The sequence below is a fragment of the Bos taurus genome, chromosome 11 (assembly GCF_002263795.3).
Source record: "Bos taurus isolate L1 Dominette 01449 registration number 42190680 breed Hereford chromosome 11, ARS-UCD2.0, whole genome shotgun sequence".
NCBI lineage: Eukaryota > Metazoa > Chordata > Mammalia > Artiodactyla > Bovidae > Bos > Bos taurus.
The window spans coordinates 12,976,147-13,001,772 of NC_037338.1; the positions used below are offsets into that span (position 1 = coordinate 12,976,147).

The 25,626-nt window shown below is 56.4% G+C and overlaps 1 protein-coding gene across 3 annotated transcripts in view; it reads right to left on the bottom strand.

Moving 5' to 3' along the window:
- DYSF (dysferlin) overlaps nucleotides 1–25,626 on the bottom strand; it is a 224,302-nt gene that overhangs the window by 76,579 nt on the left and 122,097 nt on the right. For all 3 annotated transcript variants that reach the window (NM_001434948.1, NM_001102490.3, NM_001434947.1), the window contains 6 exon segments: nucleotides 2,678–2,707; nucleotides 4,360–4,389; nucleotides 5,194–5,334; nucleotides 8,013–8,194; nucleotides 16,501–16,578; nucleotides 17,021–17,114. In NM_001434948.1, coding sequence (NP_001421877.1) covers nucleotides 2,678–2,707; nucleotides 4,360–4,389; nucleotides 5,194–5,334; nucleotides 8,013–8,194; nucleotides 16,501–16,578; nucleotides 17,021–17,114 — 555 coding nt within the window.

Here is a 25,626-nt window from a genome sequence, read left to right on the forward strand (position 1 = left end):
GTGTCCCAAGAAAGGGTCTTCCTCTGCACTGGCTCAGGGGCCCTCAGTTATTAAGGAATCTGCCATCACCTCTTGTGCAGTGTGTGTGTGTGTGTGTGTGTGTGTGTGCACGCACGTGCATGCACATATACATGCTTCTCATGAGTGTACACATTTGCACACACTCACGCGTGCCTGTGTGCTCTCCATTTTTCAGGAAATCTAAAATTGCAGTTTCTTTGAACTCATTCCCCTTGGCAGCGCAGACCGCCTTTGTTCTCCAGACAAAAAGGAAAAGAAACGAGACAGAGGGCTCAGAAGAGGCGGGAGAAGGAGGGAGAGAGCGGGTCCGGGCCAAGGAGCAAACAGAGAAAGAGGGAAACGCAGAGGCAGAGCTGGACAAGGGGAAGAGCGAGCTCCAGAAGAGGAGCCAACAGCGAGGGACAGACAGGAAGGCTGGGGGCTTCATGGGAAGCAGCCCTCCCCTCCCTCCACGAGGACCTGGGTCTCCCCACAGCAAAACCTCAAAGATGCAACGCAACACTGAGAGCACTTGGTCCCCACCAAGAGCACTCGGAGAGGGGACCTCCAGGTGGGCAAAATGCCTGGCATCAGGGAAATCTCGTTGCCCACCACCCTGGCCCCTTGCGGTGACATGCCCCAGCCCAAGGCACTGGACCCCCAAAGGGAGCACAGAGTCATCTTTTCCAGGAAGCCATCCCCACCAGCCTCCAGCTGTAGGAATCCTCAGCCCGGGGAGTGGCCTCTCACCTCATTCCCGCCTCCCACCCACGCGTGCTGTCCCAGAGGCCGTCCCCACTGGAAAGGCTGTCCTTAAACCACCCTCCAGAGTCACTGTTCCTCTCCATTCCTCTCTCTGGCCTAGGCCCCCATCACATCTGTCTCAAAAGCCTCCTAGCTGGGCTCTCCTGCCCCTCGCTCCCCAACCCACACCTCTCTGCAGCCAGCCAGCTTCCTAACACACCCGTCTCTGCTCCCAGACTTTCGAGGGCTCCCACAGCCAGTGGCCCAGAATCTAAGCTCCCGGCATGGCTTTTGCAGGTCACGGCTGGAGCACTCTTCACAGGGATCAAGCTGAGAGCCTGGAGGGGACTGAACGAGGGATACCAAGCAGGAGCTGGCTGCAGCAAGGAAGACAGAAAAATCCTGCTAAGGCGTCAGGCTTCCTGCAGGACCAGAGGCAGCAGGAAGACTAACCTGCCTCCACCCCGTCCCCAGGGATTCTTAAAACCAGAAAGGACTCAGGACCTCGGCCTGAACCTTAGCCTTCAAATGCAGAGGGACAGGGTAGCTGCGGGCCACCTCTGGGGATGAAGAGGTCAAGGATCACCTTCTGGAATGGTTCCCTAAGCCAGCTGATACTCCATCCACCCTCCTGGGCCTAGGACCCTTGGGAGGTGCTAGCCCAGGCCTGTGCCCAGCAAACCCCCAGGACTTGCCCTCCTCTGGTGCTGCTAACCCATACCCGCCTCGGCCTGTGGCCGGCGGGCCCTGGGGCAAGACACTTGGCCCTTGTCGGGCTCTGGCCCCGAAGCTGCAGATTTTGATTTGCTTCCTGACAAGACCACAGCCAGATCCTGCTCTTGGAATCTGAGCCTCCACTGTTATATATTACAAATCCAGTTATTAAGGATTTTAACTTTTTTTAATAACTCATCCCTGGGCTGGGTCTTCTTCAGAGCAGGCTGTGGGTTTTGGCCACAGAATGCTCTCAATCAAGAGAGAGGGCTCCGTGCTGCTTCCCTGGACAGGACTCTGGTCCCCTTTCCAAATCGGCAGTCTTTCGCAACTGTAGCCAGAAGTAGGAGGCTGCCTGTCAGGCGCAATTACAGCCAGCTCACTTGGCGGACCCCACCTCGGTCTGGGAGCTGAAGGAAGTGAGGTAAGGGGCGCCGGGCCTGCGGATCCCACATCCTGACCCTGTGCTTCAAGTCCAAATTGCACTGAAAATGTCAAACGGTGTCCGCTCCCAGCCTGGGGATTCCCTGTCAGCAGGAAGTGGCTGCCCTTTTCCCAGCCCCCATCTGACCAGGGCTCTCCTTCCTGTCTCTCTGCCCGGGCCTCTGCCCCAGCTCAGTCAGGAGCGCCCACTCACACGTTCGCAGGAGGCCGTAAGGAAAGGTGCTCCTCATCCGCCATAGCAAAGGACACAGCCTTGCTCCTTCTGGATGCAAACCCCAGGCTTCTCCCAGAACCTAGGAATCCCCAACCCACCCTGTACCCTAAACCGGCCAGGCCCCAAACTGGCACTTGCTCTGTTGGGTCAAAGGCACGTTCCCCACCTTTTTCCTAAGCACTGCAACAATGTCTGCCTAATGCCACCTCCACCAGCAAGGCTTCTTTGACTATTCTGTCCCCTTATGAACATGTTTATTCTTGAAAACATTCCATCTGGTACTCAGCCAGATGAGGCTCCGTACTGCTGTCCCTGGGGTCTGGGTAAATGTGACTTCCAACATAGCAGCAATCCACTTAAGGCCAGAATCACATGAGGACACAGCCCAGGCAACCCTGGATCCATGCAAAGAGCGGGAAATGAAATCCACACAGGAGTCCATGTGACAGACACACACTGGAGCACCAGGAACCAGGAAGGCTCCCGGGCATGGCCTTCCTCTTCCCTCTGTCTCTGCCCACCCACCCAGCCACAGGCGCCAGCTGTAAGGGTCCAGCTCACCTCTTCCAGGATCCCTGTTGTGTCCTGTACCTGGACCCCACCATGGGGCAGTCCACATCCAGGAGATGGTGGAGGGAGGAGAGCAAGAGGAAAGAAGTTCACCATTAGTGACAAGGAGCACTAGGCTGGGGCAGAGATCAACATGCCAGATATCCCCCTAAAGGAGCCAACAGAAAACGCTTCCCATCTAGGGTGAGGGGGATGTGCTGCCCAGACACACTCTCTGCCTGGTCCCTGCAATGAAGAAAGAAGGTACAACAGACACTGATGCAGAGAAACTGCTGGGAGAGGCCAAGCATGAACCTAGAGCCCAGGCATCTCTAAAAGTGACAGAAGAAAGGAGACTGACGGACTGACAGGTGGGGGGAGGATCCCAGACCCTGTGCGTCAGTCCCAGGATGCAGTCAGGGCCCGGCCCTGGAGCTGCTGCTGGAGCTATGGACTTGGAGAACCAAGGAGAAGCTTGATGCGCAGGGCTGGCAGACCTGAGAAGGCGCTTGGACTGGACAGGGAGCAGGGAGGGAGTGAGATGAAAAGGGATGGGAGGAGGTCTTATACGGAAGAACTATCTGCAAATTTGTCTGGGCTCCCTGCCTCTTAGGGCTTCCCTGGGGGCTCAGACAGTAAAGAATCTTCGTGGAATGCAGGAGACCCAGGTTTGATCCCTGGGTCGAGAAGATCCCCTGGGAAAGGGAATGGCTACCCACTCCAGTATTCTTGGCTGGAGAATCCCATGGACAGAGGAGCCTGGTGGACTATAGTCCATGGAGTCACAAAGAGTCAGACACGACTGAGTGACTAAACATTTTCACTTCCCTGCCTCATAAGCAGGGAGGCATCTAGACAGAGCCCAGCTGCCTGGGCTCACAGCTGCAGCTGGGCAACCCTTGGCCAAGTATATGATTCCCAAATTAAGTCAGCCCGGGTACCAGAAAAAGGTGTACATTTTTCATGACCCTCAGGAGAAGGAAGGGGAGGAGGGTGATGGGAACACAGTCCCCATCACTAGCAGAGGAAAGAAAACTGGATCTCGGTGGGAACACTGAGCTGGGAACTACGGTCCATTGATCAGAGTTTCTGAAGGGTGAGTGATTCTTAAAGGGAATCCCCTGGAGGGCTCGAAAATACCCAGGGTACTGTGCTGCCTCTCAGAGTTGGCTTCAGTAGGTCCAAAGTGGGACCCAAGTTTGGCATTTCTAACAATACCTACCTCAGTGATGCTATGCTGAGAACCACTGGCCTGAGTCAACAGTTCTCAGCTCTGGCTGCACAGTCCCATCTCCAGCATAGCTTTGAAAGATACCAGTGCCTGAGCCACACCCCCAAAAGATCATACTGCATTTGGTCTGTGCTGGGACTGAGCACTGGTGATTATTAAATCTATCCAAGGGATTCCAACACGCAGCCCAGAGGAGAGCCACTGGGCTAGATGACTGACGTGGTCCCTTCCATCTGAGTCATCTGTGATCCTTGGACTTCTCAGGGAAAAAAGGCAGGGAAGCCTGAGCTAAGCACGGACCCCAGCCCCCACCCACCCTGCCCCTAAGACCTCACCCACACCTTCCTCGGCTTGAAGGCAGGATGGTGGTGACATGTGCCTACTGCCCTTCCTAGCCTGGGAGGTGGCTGCAAACACGGGGAGGGGGCGAGCTTGAAGAAGCAAAGCTAAGAGTGAGCCTTACCTCAAAACCAGGAATATGGTGGATGGCAGGCTAGGGTGAAAAAAAGAGCTCTGGTTAGGTGCCTGTCACCCAAGGCCCCACCAGCGTCCTTCCTGCCCTGGCCAGGCAAACACATTCCCAACCACAAGTTGACACTTGTGGATATGTCTGTGATTGGACAGTCCCAGGATCTGCAGACTATTCCTAGGAAGCCTCGGGATTCCTGGGAAGTGCCTGGTAGGCAGGTGCAGGGGAAGCCAGGTTAGCAGTATGCCATGTCCCCTCCAGACACTTCCACCACAGCAGCCTCACTTCTGACCAGCTTACATTTTAGAGGTTCACATCACACTAAGAGCAAATTTGAAGACATGGCTCTAACCCAAACCCCCTATTTTATAGCAGGGAAGTGGCTGGCCAGGGTCACACAGCGAGGCCGTGGTGAGCCAGCACTAGAACAGACATCCTGTCCTGCCCTGTCCCTGAAGTCCCCTTCCCCGGGACAATTAGGCCCCCTAACCAGATGACAGAGGTCTTTCTCCCAGAAACCGTGTCAGGAAAAACACATGCAATGACCAGAGGACTCAGACATTTGAACACAGTTCAGATTTCAACTTTCTGCCCCAGTGTAGATCGCCTCTTGATTTGGGGCTCAGAAAAGATGGACAAAACTGGTTCCGGCAGGAGATCCAGAGGTGGCCCTTCAGCGCTCTCCACTAAACGCAGGCCCTTGGTGAGGGAAGAATGTATCCGAGGCCCCTCCCCTCCATCACACCATCCCTTCACTGGGCCTCCCACCCTCCCCGGCCAGGCGCTCCAGACCTGGGCCTCCTGAATCCGGACGTGGACCAGCCTCACCTTCTCTCTCTGGATGAGCTCAAAAGAGGCCAGCAGCTCACCGGCGGGCTGGCTGCCCCTCGTCAGCGGGAACCAGGCCAGCCGAGGCGTCCGTTCCAGACTCGGCTGACAGATGCAACGTCCCATGAACTCATCTACACCCTAGACCAAGCGTGGAGAAGGAGAGTCAGCGTCCCCCAGCCCCGGGGCTGGTGGCCTCAGAGTTGTCACCAGACCTACACCTGGCCACCTGAACTGGAAAGGGCCTCAGAGCCGGGGCAGCCCCTGGTGCAAAATGGTAAGTTCTGCCTCCCTTAGAAGGATGTGAGGAAAACATGTGAGTGGCCTCCTGCCACTGTTGCTAGAGCTGACTCCCATCTCGGAGTCCCTCTGTTTGTCCAAATAGCATTCACCTTGCTTCAATTTAACCAAGCTCTAAGCTCATTAGAGTCAAAAGTGATAGCCACCTAGCATTTCTCGAATGTCCTCAGCAATACAAGCACTTGACATTTCCCGGGACTTTTGTGTCTCCTATTCATTTCACCTTCAGATTCCCCCTCCTCCTCCAGCTTCCACATGGGGAGTCTGTGATCATGCTCATCAAATTAAATGCATCTTGTTAAAATGATGTTTGCATCTTTTCATTCCTTTGCTCTGTGCCTTCCATGACCTGCAATGCCTAGAGGATGAGGTCTGAACCCCTCCTGGCATGGAGGGCCGCTCACTGGAGCCTGCTCGTGCCCCTGTCTCATCCCTTCCCACACATTTTCTACCCTGGCTGTTGCCCTCAGCTGGCCTCACCCCAGCCTTTATGCTGGCTACTCCCCTACCCTGCTGCACTCTGCTCTTCTCAGCCATCACCCACAGCCCTGCCCAAGCTCAGCCCTTTGATGTGGACCCCTGGGACCTTGCTGACCTGTGAACTCCAGCCTTATGGTTAGCTTCCCCAGGACAGGGGCCACAGACAGAACCTGGGTCTCAGCCAGATGGTGCTGCAGCCATCACAAGCCCTGGTGGCTTGCCCAAGGCACTCATCCGGAAAAATCCTGGCCAGGGCTGGGAGGCATCCCTACCTGTGGTCACCTCACTGCTGGGGACATTGTCCAGAGCCATCTGGAGTGGTCACCAGCTAGATGTCCCCCTCAGTGAGTGAGAGTCCAGCACAGACCCTCAGAGTGGGCACCAGCCACAGCGGTGGGGAGGGTCCCAGAGGCTCCCCTGGGCCCAGTGTTGCCCTTTAGCCACTGGGTCATGGAGAGGCTGGGGGAGGGGCATCCTTGCAGAGCCCGGGCAGCCAGGACCGCAGGAGCTCAGAGCAATGGATATTTGCCAACAGGTACAACTTCATCTGACTATGTTATCAAAAAGCAGGACCCCGGGGCCCACCCACCCAGAAGAGGCCATGGTGCTCTACCACTGGGGTCCCTCGCAGGCACTGGCCTGAAGGGCAGAGAGTGACATCTGCGTGACACTGGTGAAAGTGGAGGTGAGGTTCTATGGGAAGAGAGAGACCAAGCCCGGTCGCCTCCCGCCCGCCCCATGCCAGCACTTGCACCTACTTCTGTGACGTCCCCTGGCCCTGAACCCTGCAGTCCTGCCGCCTCCCGCTCATTCCTGCCCCCAGGGTTCCAGGCCCTGAGCTCTTCCCCAAAAGGCCCTTCCTCCAGCAGCTCAACCCCCATGGAGCCAGCTTTTTCTTCCAAGGGCAGAGCCAGCAGGCCGGCCTCAGGTCCAGGCCTGCATTGCCCGCTGTCACCTGGTAGGGGTGCCCTCATTGGCATCACCTTCAGCCACCCTCTGGTCATCACACCATCCTACCCAGGCATGGCAACTCTTTCTGGACACATCTTTAAAACTCAGGCCCCTTCCCTTTCATCCACTGCTACCCAGGTAAAGCCTCTTGGCCACCTACGCCTTGGCCAACCTCGTCTCTCTCTCTCCCAATAGCATCCCAACCCTCCTTTATAAAAGGTTTCCCTGACCCCGCTACGCCTCCAATCCCCTGACCTCTACTCCTTGCTCTTCCTTCCCGGCCCTGGCCCTCCCTCGTACTGTGCTAATGCCCACTGCCTCATCCCAACACCTCAATCTCACATTCCCCAGAGCCTGTCACATTCCAGCCCACCACTCTCTCCCTCCTGAACTTTTCCTGTCCAGTACAGGAGCCAGCAGCATCCAGTGGTTAAATTTACGTTAGTGGATTACACTGAAAAACAAGGAAAATCCGTCTTCTCGGTTGGACTAGGCACATTTCAACTGCTCAGCAGCACACGCTGCAAGTGGCCCTCATTTGGGCAGCACGCCTGCAGAGCCTTCCCACCAGCGCAGCAGGTTCTGTGGGAGAGCGCCACCCGCTGCTCTGTGCCCAGAGAGGACCCAGCCTGTGTCACAAGCTGGCTCCCTGGAGGAGCCCCTGCCCTGTGGCCCCTGAGCCCCGGCTCTCACCTGGACTGGGAGCCCCATGTGAGGGGCCACTCAGCCCAGTACAATGTGCGGAGTCCACGCAGCTCTCCGATGAGGAGGGGGAACCCACCTGGGATCTTATAAGCAAGCTAGAGACAGAGAAAAACCCAGGCTCCCAACCCACAGTGAAGCACCCTGGCCAGATCTGTCCCCTTTCTCTCTCATGGGCCCAGCACACTTGCCAGCAATTCACTGTAATTACTCTGAAATTTTCACCACTCTGCAGCCTGTGGGGTCGGGGAGAGGCCACCAGCCCCAGCCTCGGGAAGCGCCCATCTGGCGGGGCACCCATCCCTCACAGCAGCATCTCCCCCCGGGCACTGGGCTCTGGAGAGGGTGGCCAATGAGGGCTGGGGGAGGGAGGCGGGCAGACTCACATAGGTGTCATGGTCATACAGCTCCACCACGATGCTGGGAGGCTGCTCGGCGATGCTGCTTGGCTCGCCAAAGATCTCGATCTCGTAGAAGATGAGCGTCTGGTCCCAGGTGGGGTTTAGGGTGTTCTTAGCCACCACCGTCTTCTGGCTTTGGTGCAGGAAGGAGACGACTGCATAGGGATCTGTGTGGGCCGGGCATAGGGAAGGGAGACAGGACACAGCAGAGACCGTGAGAGTCGCCTGCTCAGGAGTCATGTGGCCACAAAGCTGAAGCAGGGCTGTGGCTGCCGCTCTGGAGCAGCAATGTCCAGGCTGGAGACATGTCCCAGGGGGGCTCTCCCCCCACCCCCGGCTTCTGTGAGTCAAGCTGGTGACAATTGCAGGGAGATGGGGCCAAGGTCCAGGAGAGCAGGCCCAGAGATCCAGAGAGCTCCCCCTGTGGGCTCCTTTCTAGACTGGTTGCTGGGGGCAAAAGTATAGTTGAAGGAGGTAAGAGCCTGGATGGTGCATTCATTTATTCATTCATTCATTCATTCATCCAGGGCTTCCCAGGTGGCGCTAGTGGTAAAGAATTGTCTGCTAATGCAGGAGACATACAAGATGCAGGTTCAACCCCTGGGTTAGGAAGATGCCCAGAAGGAGGGCATGGCAACCCACTTCAGTATTCCTGCCTGGAGAATCCCATGAACAGAGGAGCCCGGCAGGCTACAGTTCATAGAGTCACAAAGAGTGGGACGTGACTGAAGCAACTTCGCATGCACACACACACATCTTCAAGATGGTTTGGAATTATTGACATTCATCCTGAAAGCATTTACTGAGTGCCTTCTGCAGGCAAAGCTCAGGGCTAGGTGATAAAGACTGAGAACACATTTGGAGCAATACAAAAATCTATACAAAAAAAAACATAAAATTGCCATTTTGATCATGCTCTGAAGAATAGCAATGAGGTACAGTGGTGTGTAAGAGAGGAATCTAGCTTTCTCAATAGAGGCAGAGTAGAGTGGAGAGGGAGGTGCTGGTAGACTGGCATGCCTAGGTCTGCATTTCAGCAAGCTTCTGCTGGCTGTCACGGGAGAACAGACTGGAAGGGGCACAAGTGGGTGCAGGGAGACCAGTTATGAAACTGCTGCCAGGGTGCAGGCAGAGGGGGTGGTAGCATAGACGGGTGGGGGAGTTAAAGAGAAACAAAGGGATTCGAGGGCTGTTGGGAGCTGGGGGGCAGTGAGGAGAACCTCAAGATCCCAGCAGCTCCTGACACCCCCAAACTCCTTTCTAACCTGCCAGCCCCAGTCATGCTGGCCTGGGACCCACCAGGAGTCATCCATCTGCCTGGTCCCAAGGTGTCACTAGAGAAGTTTCTAGGGCAGTGGTTCTCCAATGTGAGGATGCAGAGATATCACCTGGAAGGCTGGCCCCACCCTCAGAGACTCCTTCATCAGGTCTGGGGTGGGGCCTGAGAACTGACATTCCTAACAAGTTCCCGGGTGGTGCCGATGCTGCCTTTCAGGGCTACACTTGGGAACCAAGGCAGGAGAAGGGCCCATGGGGCTGAGTGCATATAATCTGGGACAGGAGCGAAAGGCTTGGAGGAGGGGCTCTCCCAGCTTCTCTCATTAGGGGGCAAGGTCCATGTGCTGCCATTCTGTAAGACTCAAAGTGCCAGATGCTGAGGCCACGTGGACAGAGAAGTCTGAGGGTGCAGGAGGCTGGGTGCCCAATGGCTGGCAGGGCTGAACCCAAATGCCCTGTCACAAACCCTCTACACTCAGCACCTTCTCCATCCCGCAGCACCTTGCACCCCACAGGATGGCCCCGGTGTGACCTCAGATGGCCTCAACACCAGACATCTAGTGCCTAGATGTCCAGCTGGTTCTGGGGCTGAGCTGGGGAGACAGCTTTTCCCCACCATGGGGAGGGGCAAGCCAGGATCCCTGTCCATAAAGAGACCAGGCGGCATGCCACAGCCACTACAGGAGGCGGCAGACAGTGACCATCGAGGAGTGGAAAAGTTGGAGTGAGCAACAGGAGGACTCCCACCAAGGGACAGGGTACAGGATTGTGGCTGTTGCCCAAGGGGCTAGTTTTAAGGGTGATGGGGGGATCTGAGTTAGGAGGCAGAAGCTACGGGCACTCACTGGCCGAACAATGCTGGGTTTGGCTAATGGGAGGCAGCCACCAGGCTAAGACCAGTTCGCAACCTTCAGGCACAAAGGCACAGTGGGGTCAATGCTGGAGGGCTTCCTGAAGGAAATCAGCTTTGAACCTGACTCTGGCAGTAGAAGAGGGCATTGGGAGGACCTTGGCAGAAGAAGGGGCAGGAGAGACGTGTCCACCTCTCACCACCTCCACCTGGTGGAGGCCTCCCTGGCACGGGGCTCCCTTCCCATGCACCAGCCTGGCAGGGCTGCCCGAGCCGTTCCCTTTCTGCCCCTGGCAGGGCCCAACGGCGTCTGTGCGTTTAATGAAACCGTCTGGCTGTGATACCATCAGCTCCAAGCTCGGCAGAGAACCTCTCCCCGGTTCCAGTAAGGGAAAGAGGGCGCGTTCCGATAAATAAAACCATATTAGAGAGCCAGCGAAAAAGCCCCTTTTGTTCCCACCCCCTGTGCTTCCCAACGCTTTATTTTTATAAGCACGGGGGCCCCAGACCGACCGCGTTTACACAGAGATCACAATTGCACATTGTGGCGGCCGGGCACGCTGTATTGGTATTGGCAGCCCCCCCCACGCTGGCCCCCGCGCAGGCGACTCCTTCCAGCAGCCCCATCAGCGCAGGCAATGAGCTCAGCACGGGGGAGGGAGGGGGCGGCTTTCAAACAAAAATCACCCAGACCCACACGCACGCCCCGCCCGCCCAGGGGAGGAAAAAACACACAACAAAGGCATTGTAAGGAGCAGGCCTGGAGGCCTGGGGCCTCAGACACTGGGCTACTGTGTGCCGGGCCTGGCCTCTCCCGCACAAGGCCCAGCCCCGCGACAGAAAAGAAACAAGGGGGGGCTGGGGTGCTGCTGAAGCAAGGTGGTCAGATGAAGGGAAGCCAGACAGACGCACAGACACAAGCCTCTTCCAGGAAAGCCAGGAGGAGGGAGGCAGGTCTCAAGAAGAGGGGGAGGGCAGGGGAGAGGCCGGCTCTTCCCAGGGCCATGCCGGTAGGTGAGGGCTAGCATCAGCCTCCAGCCTCACCTGCCAAGCCGCACGGAGATCCCCCTGAGGCGGAAGCTGGATTGGAGCTCTGGAGGACCACAGGCTGTCCGGGCAGCTCCAGCCAAGAACACACAAGGGTTCTACAGGAATTCAACACCGTGGGAGGCCCCAGACAGGTGACTGCTGGACCTGCAGCCCTGTGCCCAATCTCTGCGACATTCCCAGAGCTCCGAGGAGGACCCTTCTCCAGTCACAATACACTCCCTCCAACAGCTCAGACCACCAGGGTGAGGGACAGGACAGGAGGCGTTGTACCCCTTGTTAGAAGAGGGGGCTTTGCCTCAGAAAGACTAAGTCTCCAGTGCCTGCTGACACGTGCCTGGGACCAGACTCCCTGACTCCAAGTCAGGGCTCCTTCTTCCTGTCATGATCAGGGTAAAAGGCCCCTTAAGACAGGGTGGAGTAGACTGCTAGTAAGCAAGGCAATGCAAAGAAAAACTACAATACAGCAGTATTTTTCATATAAAATTAAGAAAAATTTGTTTAGATTTATAAAATCCAGTGTTGGCGAATAGCTGATGAAATAGGTATTCTCCTTTATTGCTGGAAGCAATTCAACAACCCTTTAGGAAAGCAATTGGGCCGTATGCCTTGAACAACATAAAACTGTTTACACCGTTTCCCATATTCCTGGGAATCATCCAAATTAACCAAAAAGCTATATGAACCAAGATGTTCACTCCAGCATTATTTGCAATCCATCGTTCAATATACAGTTATTGACTGACCAGCACGTGGTAGGTAAGCACAGTGCTTTGAATATGAAGGCGCATGAGACATGGTCCAGACTCTTAAGATCATGACTGCTGCTTAGAAATGGTAACTAAACATCAATTATAACCCAAGTGATGTGCAGCTTCCTAGCAAAGTGTTCAAGGCACTAGGGGCTGGGGTAGGCTGTGGAGCCTGGTGGCCTCAAGTCAATACTTCCAAAGGAGGCCTCCCCAAGTGTTAAGAATAAGGAGGTAACCAAGACAGACCAAGGAGAAGGGGGCGTCCAGGCACCCAGGACAGCATGGGCAAAGGCACCAAAGAGCACTGGGGGGACAGCGAGCCTGTCTGCGGCGAGGGAGGGAGCACCCCGGGCTGCAGGAATGGAGGACGAAGGAGAAGGCAGGCGGGCAGCCCACACACGGTCCCGGATTCACACCGAGCTAGCTGGATTGAATCCTGTCGATCAGTTTCCCAAAATATGCTCTAAGCAAGGCGCGTTCTCGGGGGAATGAAGGAACGCTTAAACAAGTTCCACAGGCTCCTTCCCTGCAGCCACCCCAGAGCCTTCAGTGCCACTGTGCGTTGTAAATCGCTAAGCGTGCAGTGTTCCCCAGCCTCTCTCACTCAGGATCCCTTTTTAAGTGGAGCGTTTCACAAGCCTCCAGTGCACCTTGGAAAACAGCTTCTTAAGCTCATCGGGAGAATTCCCCCAGCCAGAGCCAACCTTAACAGAAAGCTGTGCTTCAGAAGAGAGGGGTGGGCTGTGACTGGAGTCCAGACAGAGGAAGCCCACAAGCAAGGACTCCCCAGCCCCACTCAGGACAGAGTCTGGACCTGGGGGCCCACAGAGGTGACCTGAGCCAGGGGGCAACCGTAGTTCAGCAGACCTCACTGTGGCCTGGCCTGGCATCAACACCCCTCAGGACCACCCAACTAGCACGTAGCTCTGACCTCCCAGGAACCATAAGGCCAGCAAAGAGAGCACTGGACTCTCTACTTTGTTGGCAGACACCCCATCCCCAGAAATTAATAACTTGGCATTTGATCCTCAAGCCTCTCATTTTCTTCATTAACCAAGCCCGGCCCCTGAGCCCACTGACCCATGACACTTGCAAGGAGGAATTTCTGGGGCCTCAAGCCAAGGGCGGTGCCCTGGTCTATGAGCTGCCCAGGGGTCCTCGTGGTGGCAGCCCTGGAAGCAGAGCCTGTGGCTCCCTCAAACCACACAGGTGGTTCCAGGCTAGGGGAGAAAGCAGAGAAGAACTCCCTGGAGTATAACTGGGCAAAGGAGACAGTGTCCTCCCCAAGCCTCTTTAAGAAATATCCATCCATAGTGATGAGCAACTCAGCTCTGAGCGCTGGTTAGAGCTACGCTACTGCCCATGACGCATGGCGTTGAGGACGTGTGGTTTCTAGGTCTGGAGTCCTATCTTCTCCATTCTAAATGGATCCAGTTCACAGTCCAGATGCTCACCCAGCAGTGGCAACCCTATCCCAATGTAAGTCATTTGAAGTAAGCATCAGTTCACATTTTTTATACCTAATCACTACCTTGGCCACACACACTCATAACCACACAAACACAGGCCACACACACCCTTTCAGGGGTCCAGAGGATTGGTGCTGGCCCTCCAGGCAAACCCCACTGAGGCAAAATCCTCAGGCTCCCTGCACAGCAATATCGCCACAAGCCTCCCTCCCCACCTGAGCTCAGTGTCACTCAACAAGTGTTTCCTGGGCAACTCCTGTATGTCCCCCACACCTTCGGCCAAGGAGAAGAAAACAAACACAGCACCAGCCTTGGGACAGTCCCAAGGCCACGCCACAACGGACAAGCAGAGGTCAGAGCCCAGGGCCACGGGAGCCCCCACTGGGAGAAAAGCCAGAGGGCTTCCCAAGGCGGGCCCTCACGGCCGCAGACACCAGCAGACCGGCTGGAAGGTGGGACCCGTGACAGACTCTGCCGCCCCGGGCCCTCCCCCGGCCCCAGACATGCCTGATGCACACAGGAGTTTCCTCTGAGAAATGCCAGCCGGTGGCCGTGCGCAGCCTCCAGCCGCCAGCCGCCCCAGGGTCAGTTCCAGGGGAGAAGCTGCTTTGGTTTAGGGTTTGGGAGTGAAAATAAACACTCTGGGTTTTATAGGTTCACCCGTGTTGGCTGCTGTTTTCCTTTCCAGCAGCTGCTCAATCAGGCCTTTCATTCAGAAGCCAGTGGCCTCCGAGGAAGCCCTGGGCAGTGCCCTCAAAACTCAAGGGATGTTTATTTGGGGGCGGGGGTGGAGCTAGGATGGAAAGTGTTACGTCTCCTGCGGGCGGTACCAGGCTGACCCTGCCTGCGGTCCCCAGAGGTGCGGGTCCCCCAGGGGAGCTCCCCTCCAACAGGTCTGCCACAGTACAGCCCACGGAGAAGGGGTCCTCCACCTGCACCCCACTTCACTCCTCCCACACCTGCACCCCCACCTCGCACACTCTCCCCTGAAGGAAGAGGAAGCAAGACTGGGAATTAGGCCACTTCTCTTTTCCTGAGAGTAGGTGCTGAGTGTCAGAAAGCATCCTGGCCGCGGTTCCCAGGAAATTGCAGTGGCAGAGACCGCCCTCCCACCTGCCAACGCCCCTGCACTGCGCGTGCACACTCTCTCAGCACCCTGAACCCAAAGCACAGAAGAGAAATTGCTCCACCCACCCCAAGTCCGGCTACACAGAGCTAGAGAAAAAGGTCACTGAGAGGAGAGGAAGGTGAGGAGGTACAGCTGCCGGGGAGGAACCAAGGTCGCTCCCCAGGCTGGGGAGGAGCAGGACCTGGAAAGGGGCATGGATGGGTGGCTGTGAGCTGAGTCCCAGTCTATGAACAGAAGGCCACTCTCCCAGAGGAGCTCAGTTCACCCAATTAAGCACCAAGCGTTTGGAAGCGGGGTACATCACTTGTCAGCTATTTCAGCTCAAGCAATTTAGTTAACCTACCTGAGTCTCAGGTTCTTCATCTGTAAAATGGGGATGTTAAAGCCTACTTCATAGAACAGTTGTAAGGGTTCTGAAATAACACCAGTAACGTGCCTGGGCTCAGAGTAAGCACTCGGTGTTAGTTCTTTAGCGCTACAGGTTCAAGGTAAGTGCAGGTCTCTTCCTTGAGGAGCTCAGAGTCATGGTGGAAAGAATGTGACAGAGACACACGGCAACTCATCTATGCAGTGGGTAAGGGCTCTGGGAGGGGTGCTGGCAAGGTCCTGACCGAGTACTGAGGGGGAGCAACCAGCTCGGCTTGGGGAAGGGTCAGAGGGCATGTGGGCTGGGTCTTGAAAGACGAGTAGGAGTTCACTGGACCAAGAATAGGGAGGGACTGTGTTCCAGGCACTGACACAATGGCCAGGAACGCGGAAGAACCAGACAGCTTTGACAAGAGCCGGCGCAGCCAGAGCCTAGTGGAGAGAGAACCAGGAAAAGATGAAACTGGCGAGGTCTGCAGAGTCAGATCACAAAGGAGTTGTCCACTTAAGAGTTCTGGATTTATGTGTTGTGAAAGTGAAAATGTTAGTCACCAAGTTGTGTCTGACTCTTTGCGACCCCACGGACTGTAGCCTGCCAGGCTCCTCTGTCCATGGAATTCTCCAGGCAAAGTCTTGCCTGGAGCAGGTTGCCATGCCCTCCTCCAGGGGATCTTTCTGACTCGGGGATCGCACCCAGGTCTCCCACATTGCAGGCAGATTCTTTACCATCTGAGCCACCAGGGAAGAAGCCCATTTATGTATTAGTATCTGTTTGAAATCAGGGGAGTGACATGACCAGATCTGTCTGGGTTAGTGTGGAAGGTCACAGGGAGGCCAGGAAATGACCAGAGTGCTCAGATAAAAGGGCCATGGCCAGTGCGAGACAGTAGCCACAATGCTGAACAGGAGGGAACAGTCTCTGAGACTCGGGAGCCAGAATCAACAGAGCTGGGCACCTGCTTGTTTCTAGCCTGATGGGCAGTACAGGCACATTGATGTGATGCCAGGACCGAGGGAGGAAGTAAAGGGGGGCCTGGATCTGGGGGAAGGGGGCCCAAGGAGTTCGTTTTGGACAAGATGAACTGTGGTGACTCTGAGTCTTCCAGGGGAGACACTGAAAATATGGGTGGTATAAGGGGCTTCTAGAAACTGAAGACCTGGAAGTTTCCGTGACATGAGCAGTTCCTGGGTTGGTAGGGGGACCCCAGTGTCCAAAGAAGAAAACACACACGGAACTCCTCGGGGGCATCAGGCTCAAGGGGCAGTGAAGTGGTTGATCAGGAACAGGTAGAGCAGAAAGCTGCAGGAGGCCAAGAAAGAGGGGTGTCCCAGGGCCAAGGCCAGAGGGGTTTTCAGGGGGCGACAGCCAGTAAAGCCAAACCCCACAGAGGTCAAGCAGGCCCCTGCAACCCGGAGACACAGTGGGCTGACAGCAGCCCCCACCTCCACAAACCCAACAGACACAGCACCCCGCCTCGATCAGGGGAAGCCCAGGCCACGTTCCCTGTGGGCCGAAGGCCCTACGCCTCTGTTCCCAGCTCTCAGTCCCTGGTCCCCAGCTCTCCCCACTCCCCCCACCTACCGGAAAAAGAGTCCTTGTCCATTGCAGGCAGATCCCGGGCCTGGTACATGTAGCAGCGTAGATGGTAGCGGTTCCCATCTGCACCAGAGAAGAAACAGATGCCGAGTGAGGGGCTGGGGGTGACAGGATCAGGGGCTGGAGGATGGAGCGCGTCTCTAGAAAGCAGTGGACAGAGGGGCTGGACGAAAGAGACTACACGTGCCACACTCTCAGGATCAGGAGAGCAGACCACAGCCCAAAGGCGGAGCCACAGAACAATGTGTCCTGGGCCTGGTGAGCACTGGGAAGGGGGCAGGGAAGGGGGAAGGGGTCAAATGAACCACCGTGCCTTGAGTGCTGGACTTCAGGCTCAGCACTGACACATATACCACACACGGACACACACACGACACTGACCCACCAACACAGACGCAGTTCTCCACAGCCCCCACACATACACCTGATCACGCAACCCACACACCCAGGAACGTAGGGTGACCCATCCGTGTCACCCCTGTAGATACCTCCAAACATCACTTACAGTCAAAGATGCAGGAAATCGTGGGTCTGTTCACACCAAAACTCAAGGTGGAGACGGACACGGAATCTTCACTCCTGTCGTCCACCACGCCACCCTGGAGACACAGAGCTGGTCACAGCAGATTCTGACCCCAGAGGCTGGGGGTGGTGGGGAGACTGGCTCAGATAGTCAGGTCTCCAAGGTCCTTTAGACAAGGCTCTAAAGCGCTAATTTCACTCCAGATCCCAATGTCAAGTCCACAGGGAAAAGCCTCTCCCTTTCTAGCGGAGACCCGACAAGCCAGAAGGGGGTTTTGAGTTGTTCCAGCCCAAGAGGTTAAAGTTCGATAGAAGAAGGGACTCAAGGGGCTCTCTGGGGTAGGGTGGAATCCATCAGGGGTCTGCCCAGGGTAGGGGTTATGGGGAGCCCACGTCTGGAGGGCCTCAAACAGCATCTCTGTCCTCCCCTGCCTGGACACAGGGCTGGTGTGGGGACACACAGGCACGCAGCTGGGTCCCCAGCTCTGCAGAGAAGCTGCGCTGTGTCTTCTCATCTCTTACCAGTTCCCACTGTGCTGAGGGTCAGAGGAGCCTGAGGCTGGGGACAAGGGCATGGGGGGGGTGGGCATCTACACTCAGGCTCAGAAGCTCTGCATCAACCTAGATGCTCAGTCCCCGCCCCTGTCCTCGTTGGCCACTGGGCCATAAATCGCCTTCCCGGTGCCCTGCATCCCTCCACCACCGCCTCTGCCACATGGCACCCCCTCATCGAGGATGAGCCCCAGCAGGAGTCAAGGCCCCCGGAAAAAACAGGAACTGTGCCAATCACACGGCAGCCCGCCCTTCCAGACCTGGCCTTCTAGGACATAAGTTCCACCAGCCTCTCATGGCAGGAGCCCAGCAGAAGGGCCAGGGAGAGCTGGACAGCCTTCCTCTGCCATCCCTCTGCATGGCCCTTCCCCTCTCCTCACACTGTCATCTGCTCCAGTCCCTCTTTCCAAAACCCAAGCACGCCCACCCTTGAAAGAAAACCCAGCCTCCCTTCCCATGGCCTTTTCACCCCACCCAGGCCCACCCAGCGTAGCCACTCCCCAAGGCCTTTCTGCTGGGCTACACTGCCCTCTACCCAGCAGCAGCCAGTTCCCAGGAATCTCCACCTCTCCCCAGGCCCTGCAGTTACACCCCCACCCCCCACCCCAACCCACACCTCCAAATACAAGAGGCGCGGCCACTGACATGCTCCTCCTCTCCAAACCGTGCCCACCCTCAGGGCCTAGCTCCAGGCCCCTGGTCCAAGAAGCCTCCCTGGACACCTGTCCCCTTCAATCATGTCCTACCCTTTGTGACCCCATGGACTGTAGCCCACCAGGCTCCTCTGTCCATGGAATCCTCCGGGCAAGAATACTGGAGTGAGTTGCCATTTCCTTCTCCAGGGGATCTTCCTGACTCGACCCAGGGATCAAACCTGGGTCTCCTACAGGAGACCCAGAATCTACACTGCAGCCAGATTCTTTACCATCTAAGCCACCAGGGAAGCGCCAAGTATCTGTGAGTGTGGGAGAGTTCTACAGTGTGTCTCATAGGCTGCCTGATTGTTAAGAAGATGAATTATATGCTGTGTTGGCACACAACTTGGCACATAATAAATCAATAAATATTTGCTATTAATGATCTTATGAGAGAAATAAAGCATGGGGTGGGGTGAGGGGAGAGGTCATAAACTATGAAGTCAGTAATTGTGCTCAGGGGTGGTATTCATATATCCTGTATTTGTTCAAAATTATTCCAGGAGCTGGAAAAGTGGACATTTCAGCACAGAGCCACAGTCCCGGAAGAAATCAAAATCAGTGAGTCAAGCAGTCAGTCTCTCTCAATACACACAGACACACACACACACACACGTGCATACACACACACACATCCACACATGTGCACACACACACAGGAGAGCAGGGAGGGGGTCACACAGCGCACAGGTGAGAGCCCAAAAGCCACCACGTTTACAATCCTCGGTCTCGGCAGGTGTGAGCCCGGCCTTGCAGCACCGGCCCCGCCACCCTTGCCAAGTCCAGCAGCTAACGGGTCTGGTAACAGGGTCTAAAAGGCCGCAGGCGGGGCCCGACTCGGGGCCCATCAGGTGCAGGGACGCCCAGGAAAGCAGGTCAGGAAGCTAGAAACGGTGCGGCCAGCCCCCAGGTGCCACAGGGCTCAGCGCCCCCAGCAGCTCATAACCTTGGGGTGGTGGCGGGGGGAGAGTCTGGAGGGACTCTGTAGCCCCTCATCTCAGCCAGCCACACACACATACGCACTCCACTCACAAGTAGGGCGCTGAGGGGAGTGTCAGGAGGGAAGCCACCTCTGGCAGCCACGGGCCCCCGATTCCTCTCCCCGCCGGGGGCCAGCAAGGGCCGTCCATGCCCCACTGAACGGCCTGTGGCTGGGCCTTCGGCAGCACTTTCTGGGTCTCCGTCCAAAGGCAGGGCTGCCGGCCTGTGATGAAGAAAAGCGTCCTCCTCCCTGGGGTTTCCACGAAGGCCAGGGCCAGGTGCCTCAGAAGCAGCTCAGTCCTGGCCCTTGGCAGGCCCTGGCACCGATGGTGACACCCTCCAGAGGCAGAACCGCGCTCCTCCAGGAATGGCCCTCATGCTGCCGAGGCGCCTCCATCCGCCCATCCTTCAGAAGGGGCCCGCAGCCATCCACCCTGGTCCACAGGGCCTCTGTCCACCCCCATCCCCATCTGCTGCCAAGGGTGGGAAGAAGCTGGGAGAACCAGGGCAACAGACACACCTTGAGCCGGGCTGAGGGGCCCCCGCTAAGCTCAGTGACCCCGAAGAGCTCCAGTCCTGAAGTCAGCCTGGTTTTCACACTGGGCAGAATTCTACCCACGCAGCAGCCAGTGGCTTTATATCCTCCGGCCCCATGACCCTCCCAGGGGCACCTGGGCTCTTCACACATCCCCTTCAGACCCTGGGAGCAGAGTGGGGGCCAGCCCTCCTCCCAGTCTGGCTGCAGCCTCTGCACTGAGTCCGCTGCAGTCAGGACACTCACTCCCATAGGCCCAGAGCCCTGCTGCCTCCACACGCAAACCACCCCCAGGGCCCCCTTCCCACCCCAGGCCCCTTGCAGTGTTCACTCTGCCCTACTCTTTCCCTGTCTATCTCCTCAGATGTCCAGTCTCACCTTCAAGGTCACCTTGCTGGGAGTTGGGCACCTCCTAGGTGCTCCCACAGAACCCCACATTTTTCCCTTACTACATATACCACCTTCCATTGTAAATCTCTGTTTTCCTTCTCTGCCCCTCTCACAGAGAGCTCTGAGCAGTTCCCACCGTGTACCCAGCAGAACCCTCACCCACAGCGGTGCTCAAGGAGTAACTGGAGGAAGAGTGAATGAATGAATGAATGAGCACACACCTTTCTGGGGAGAGCTGATGATGAAGGCCAGCCATCGCCCAGGTCAGGGGATCAACCTGTGCATTAACACAGATAATCCAGCGCCACGCTTTTTCCACTTGGAAGAGTACTTTCGGCTTTCACGTGTGGACGTGCACAGCTCAGGTTCAGGGAATTTCTCTCAAAGCAAACCATGCAGCCTCATGAAAAGCTGGTTTGGGAACTTCTGGGAAGCATCTCCCTCCCGCCTGCCCTCCCCTCTGACATTCCGCTTGTGTTTATTAAACACGTGCTTTGTGCCAGGTCTTTCCCACATTCCAGTTGGAAAAGGGGTACTGCTGCTTGTGGAGACATCAAATGTCAGCTCCCCAGAGAGGCCACCCCCGTCCGAATGTCAAAAGCCATGCTCACATCCACACCACCGCACATCCACACCACCGCACACCCAGCCCACACACCCCAACCCCACAAAACAGCCCTCTACTCTCTTCAGCTTTCCTTTTCCTCACACCACTCACCACCCTGCGTGTTTGCTATATGAACATTTTTGTTTCTTGTCTCCCCGGGCTGTAGAATGCAAACCTCACAAGGGCACTGCCATGTCCACAGGGCCTGCTGCAACGCCCGGAGCAGAGAAGCCCTCGGCAAACATTTACTGATCAAGGAATAAAATCCAGGCCTGAGTCCCCGTCTCTGTGAGTGCCTCTCCTATCTCATATTTTCTGGAGAGAATTATTTGGGGCTAAAGAAAATTTCTGGGTGGAGACTGATTTGAGGGATGGACACCCTGAGATAGCGATGGTGTCAGCAGAGAGGAGAAGCGAAGACCAGTGAAGGTTCAGCGGAGATGACCCAAGGTGCCACCCTCAGCATCCATCCTCACCTCGGAATCCTGCCAACACCTTACCACCTTACAACAGGGATTGTCATTGCTCTGTCCTCAATGCCGGCAAACACAGGCAACTGCCGTGTGGCAGGAGAGCGACCTGCAGCTCCCTGACACTGCAGTGAGCATGCGCAGAGCAGACCATCAGGGCAACTCATTCATTTTACAGACCCTGAAGCTCGACATAGAGAACATCAGGCTGTCAGCCCCCGGGCATCGAGCTCCATGTCACACACTGGGAAGGTGGGGGGAATGTGCCTGGAGCTCACCACATGGGTCGGAGGAGGCAGCTGGGGATGCCACCGGAAAATCCAGTTCCTGAAACTCTGATTCCTCACCGTGAAGTGGCCATCGTGGTAACACTCACCTCGATGGGCTACTGAGGCAAATGCAGGGGTTTCCAGTCTTGGCACTGCTGACACTTGGGGTTGCATAACTCTTTGTTATGGGGGCTGTCCTGTACATTGGATGTTTACCAGCATCCCTGGAAGCTACATATTAGATGCCCATAGCTGCCCCCAGCTCTCCACTGTAACCACCAAAAACATCTGCAGACACTGTCAAATGTTCCCTGGGGTGGGCGTGGGATATAAATTGTCCTCAGCTGAGAGCCACTGGTGGAAATTAAATGAAATGTACCACGGCCCTGGACAGGTACCTGGCACATAATCAGATTCAGTGGTGCCAGTTTAACTCTTCCATCTCACCAGTCTCACGCTAAGAAATACCTCCCCCGCCTTAATCCCGGTCCTCTGACTTTAACTCTGGAATCCACCACCATCCCCCTGCCGCAGGACCTTTGCACTGGCTGTTCTCACCACCTGGAATGCCCTCCAGACAAGCTAACAAGTTCTTTCCTCAGCTCAGTCATCAGAGGCCTGGACACTTCCTTGACTACTGCCCTGCCTTCCTCAGCAGCCCCTGCCCAAATTCTCCAGACATCTCTGCTGCATCCATCTGTCCACGTGTGTAAGTAAGGCACGCACATTTCTTCATCCCCCGGCACCCAACCCAGCGTCTGGCACTTAGTAAGCATCCAGCGAAGATTTATCACATGGATCACCAGCATCCCCACCCTAAGGTATGTGCACAGCGCTCGGGTCTACAGTCCCAGGAAAAGGGAAAGAAACTGCATCAGACAGCACCTCACACCCTCCTGGAGCTCAGAGTCAGATGTCACCCGAGAAAGAGCGGGATGTAGGCTCACTTACCCCCCAGGAGGGGCCATTTGGAATGGAACAGAGTGGGCCCCCTGTTCAGGAAGGCTTTCAGGAGGAGGAGAAGAAAGAAGGGTGCTGAACAGGAGGAACAGCAGCACGCTGAAGGCCTGACCCCCACCCCCAAGATCAGGAAGACTTGACTACAGGAGTGAGGCCAGGGCAGGGCAGAGTTGGGAGAAGTAGGGCTGGCTTCCTTGTGCTCTCACTCAGACAGAGCCCTGAGCAGAGCCAGGCTGCAGGGCCGGCTGACGGTCTGGTTTCCACCCACCCACCTTCACCCCCACTCTACATTGACACTCTTCCCCAGGCCAGGCCCAGGGCATTGGGTTTCCCACAGTCACATTCCTGCCTCCATAGCTCATGCCGATGTGACTCCCAGGCTGGCGCTGGCAGCCACGCGGTCTGTGGCCACGCACTCGGTCTTGGGGCTAGCTGTGGGAGGGAGCCTGCTGCTCACCCAGGGACTGGGCGGCCTCCAACCCGCGGCTGCCCTGCTGGCGGCCTCGGCTCCCTGGAGGTGCCTGAGCTCAGGAGGGTGAGGAACTCTCCTTCCCAGGTATACCTGGCTCCTTCAGGCCACCCCCACCCCGAGCCAGTGGCCAAGCCACCTCCTCTGCTGAAGGCAGACGTCCCGGTACCCCGGCCACCACACCGGGAGGAGGTAGGGAGGTTCTCTGGAAAGAAGCAGCCTAGGAAGGGGACTCCTTGACCCACCTAAAGGGGATCCAAGACCAAGCACCAGACCACTGGTGTTTCTGAAAGTCTTTCTGCACATGGGCTGTCACACACATGCCTCCTTCCTCTGACAACACTCACACCCCCACACAGGGCCCAGAGGTCTGGTTCAGGATCTAGAAAGTGGAGGCAGGGAGGAGCAGAAGGGGCCAGAGTCAAGGTGGATGCGGCAAAAAGACACAAGCTGAGCAGCAGGGCTCCGCAGGGCTCAGTGAGTGGGGGACAGAACCACAGAAGCCACGCTCACGGCGGCCAGGAGACGGTGGAGCCTGCGAGGTGGCTCCAGGGGCCCCCAGGGAGACCCTGCTCCAGCAGAGTCAAGATTATGGGCTTCAGGGGCCAGCCGCACCCCACCTCCACCTTATGGGAAGGACTCAGTTCCCTCGTAGGATGGAGCCAAAGAGACAGGAAGCGTGCTGCAATGGGGAGCCCCCATCTCTTGCTTTAAGTAGACAGGATCAGGAAACCCTCGAGAGCAGCAGGAGCTGGAGCCGGCTGGCATGACTCAGGGGAGATCATTAAATCTCCGGCCATTCGCAAGCCATTTGTTAAACACAGCCATTTGTAAAAATTAAATCATATGAACGTGTAACTTCAGAAATTATTTTTAAAAGAAAGGCAATAAATCCTCCAACTCATCACTTCCAAATTACCCCACGACCTTTGTGAACCTGCTCCTGACACGCTTTCCATCTCGCGTGTCTGTGAGGTGGAAACTGTATAAACGCTGTGTGGCGGTGAGCTGCGCCCGTCTCCTCCATACCCACGGTCTGTGACTTCACATGGATAGCTTGAAACTGGCCATGGCACGGATAGTTACACCATATCGGCAAATGCTGCAGATAGAGCTGGATTTGTTCTCTGAATGTTTTTTCCAGAGAGCCAGTTGTACAACAGACAGGCCTCAGGTGACCCGCCAGGATCTCTTCTTCACCTGGGCTCTGCTGGGACACGCAATCAACAAATGGAGATACAGAGAAGAGCGCTCTAAGCCCTGTACAACCCCACCACTATCCGCAAGATTTTCCATAATGTTCAGGTGTGAAAAAGAATTATTACTTGAGGAAATACCGCTAAAAGAATCGTTGCTTGTTTCCTCTGTGCCTCAGTTTGCTACTCTGTAAAATGGGAGCACCGATAAACACCTACCTCTTAGGATTGTCAGGAGGCCTAACTGAGACGGCACACGAACAGGGCAGAGGGCACTGCCTGGCACGCAGCGCGGGCTCTAGAACAGTTCAGCTTTGTCCACACAGGGCCCGAGGGCTCTGCTGCAGCCACCCAGTGGCTGTGGCGGCCGGACGACAGCCGCAGGCCACGTGCACAAGGACGAGCGTGGCCGCGCTAACACAGCCTTGTCTATACCAACAGGCAGAGAGCCGGACTGGGCCGCGGGCCGCCGTTTGCCAGCGCCCACTCTGTAGGGGAGATGGTTATTTTTGCTGTGCTGTTAGCACCTCCGTGAGTTAAGTGAGAAAGCTGAGGCCTGGAGATTCATGTGTTCCCCCAGGTCGCCTGGGAAATCCGCTGGCAGAGCCCAGGATCTCCCGGGACCCCTCAGGGCTCTTCCCAGCTCCTGCTTTCCTATCAGAGCTCAGCACCTGAGCAGAGATCTGTGTAGGATGGGACTAAGTGCCAAGTCAGGCCCTGGGGAGTCCACACCCGCGTCCCTGCCCTGGCTGCCTGGCCCCAGCTTCCAGGGAAACCCCACACAGGCCCACAGGCCAGGCCAGAGGAGGAGAACCCTGTGAAAGAGGAAGCTCTGGAACACACAGCCCTCCCTTCCCAATCAGGGCTGATTGCAACCTTAAGTGGAATAGCAGGCGAGTGTGCAACCCCATTTAATTTACAGCTGGAGCCAGGGCTTGAAAGCAGCTGTGAAACTCCTTACAAAGCTACTGGCCGGCCCCCCGGGAACTTGAGAGTGGAATTAGGAAACCTGGAGAATCCACAATGCCACGTGTGGGCTGGCGCGAGTGTCTGTGTTTGTGTGTACGTGTGTGTCCCTCCAGGCTTTCCAGGTCTCTGAAGTCTGCAGAGCACACTCAAATGGGTTTCAGGCCATGCCAGAGTGCCTCTGTAGTCAGGACAACTGTACATCCTGGTTGGCCTGGAATGGTCCGAGCTTAGCCTGTTTTCCAGCATGAATTTTAAGTCTCTAGACCAGACAATGGGCTTCCAGGTGGCGCTAGTGGTAAAGAACCTCCTGCCAATACAGGAGATATAAGAGATACAGGTTCAATCCCTGGGTAGGGAAGATCCCCGGGAGGAGGGCATAGCAACCCACTCCAGTATTCTTGCCTGGAGAATCCCCATGGACAGAGGAGCCTGGCGGGCTACAGTCCACAGGGTCGCAGAGTCGGATACGACTGCAGCGACTTAGCATGCATGCAGA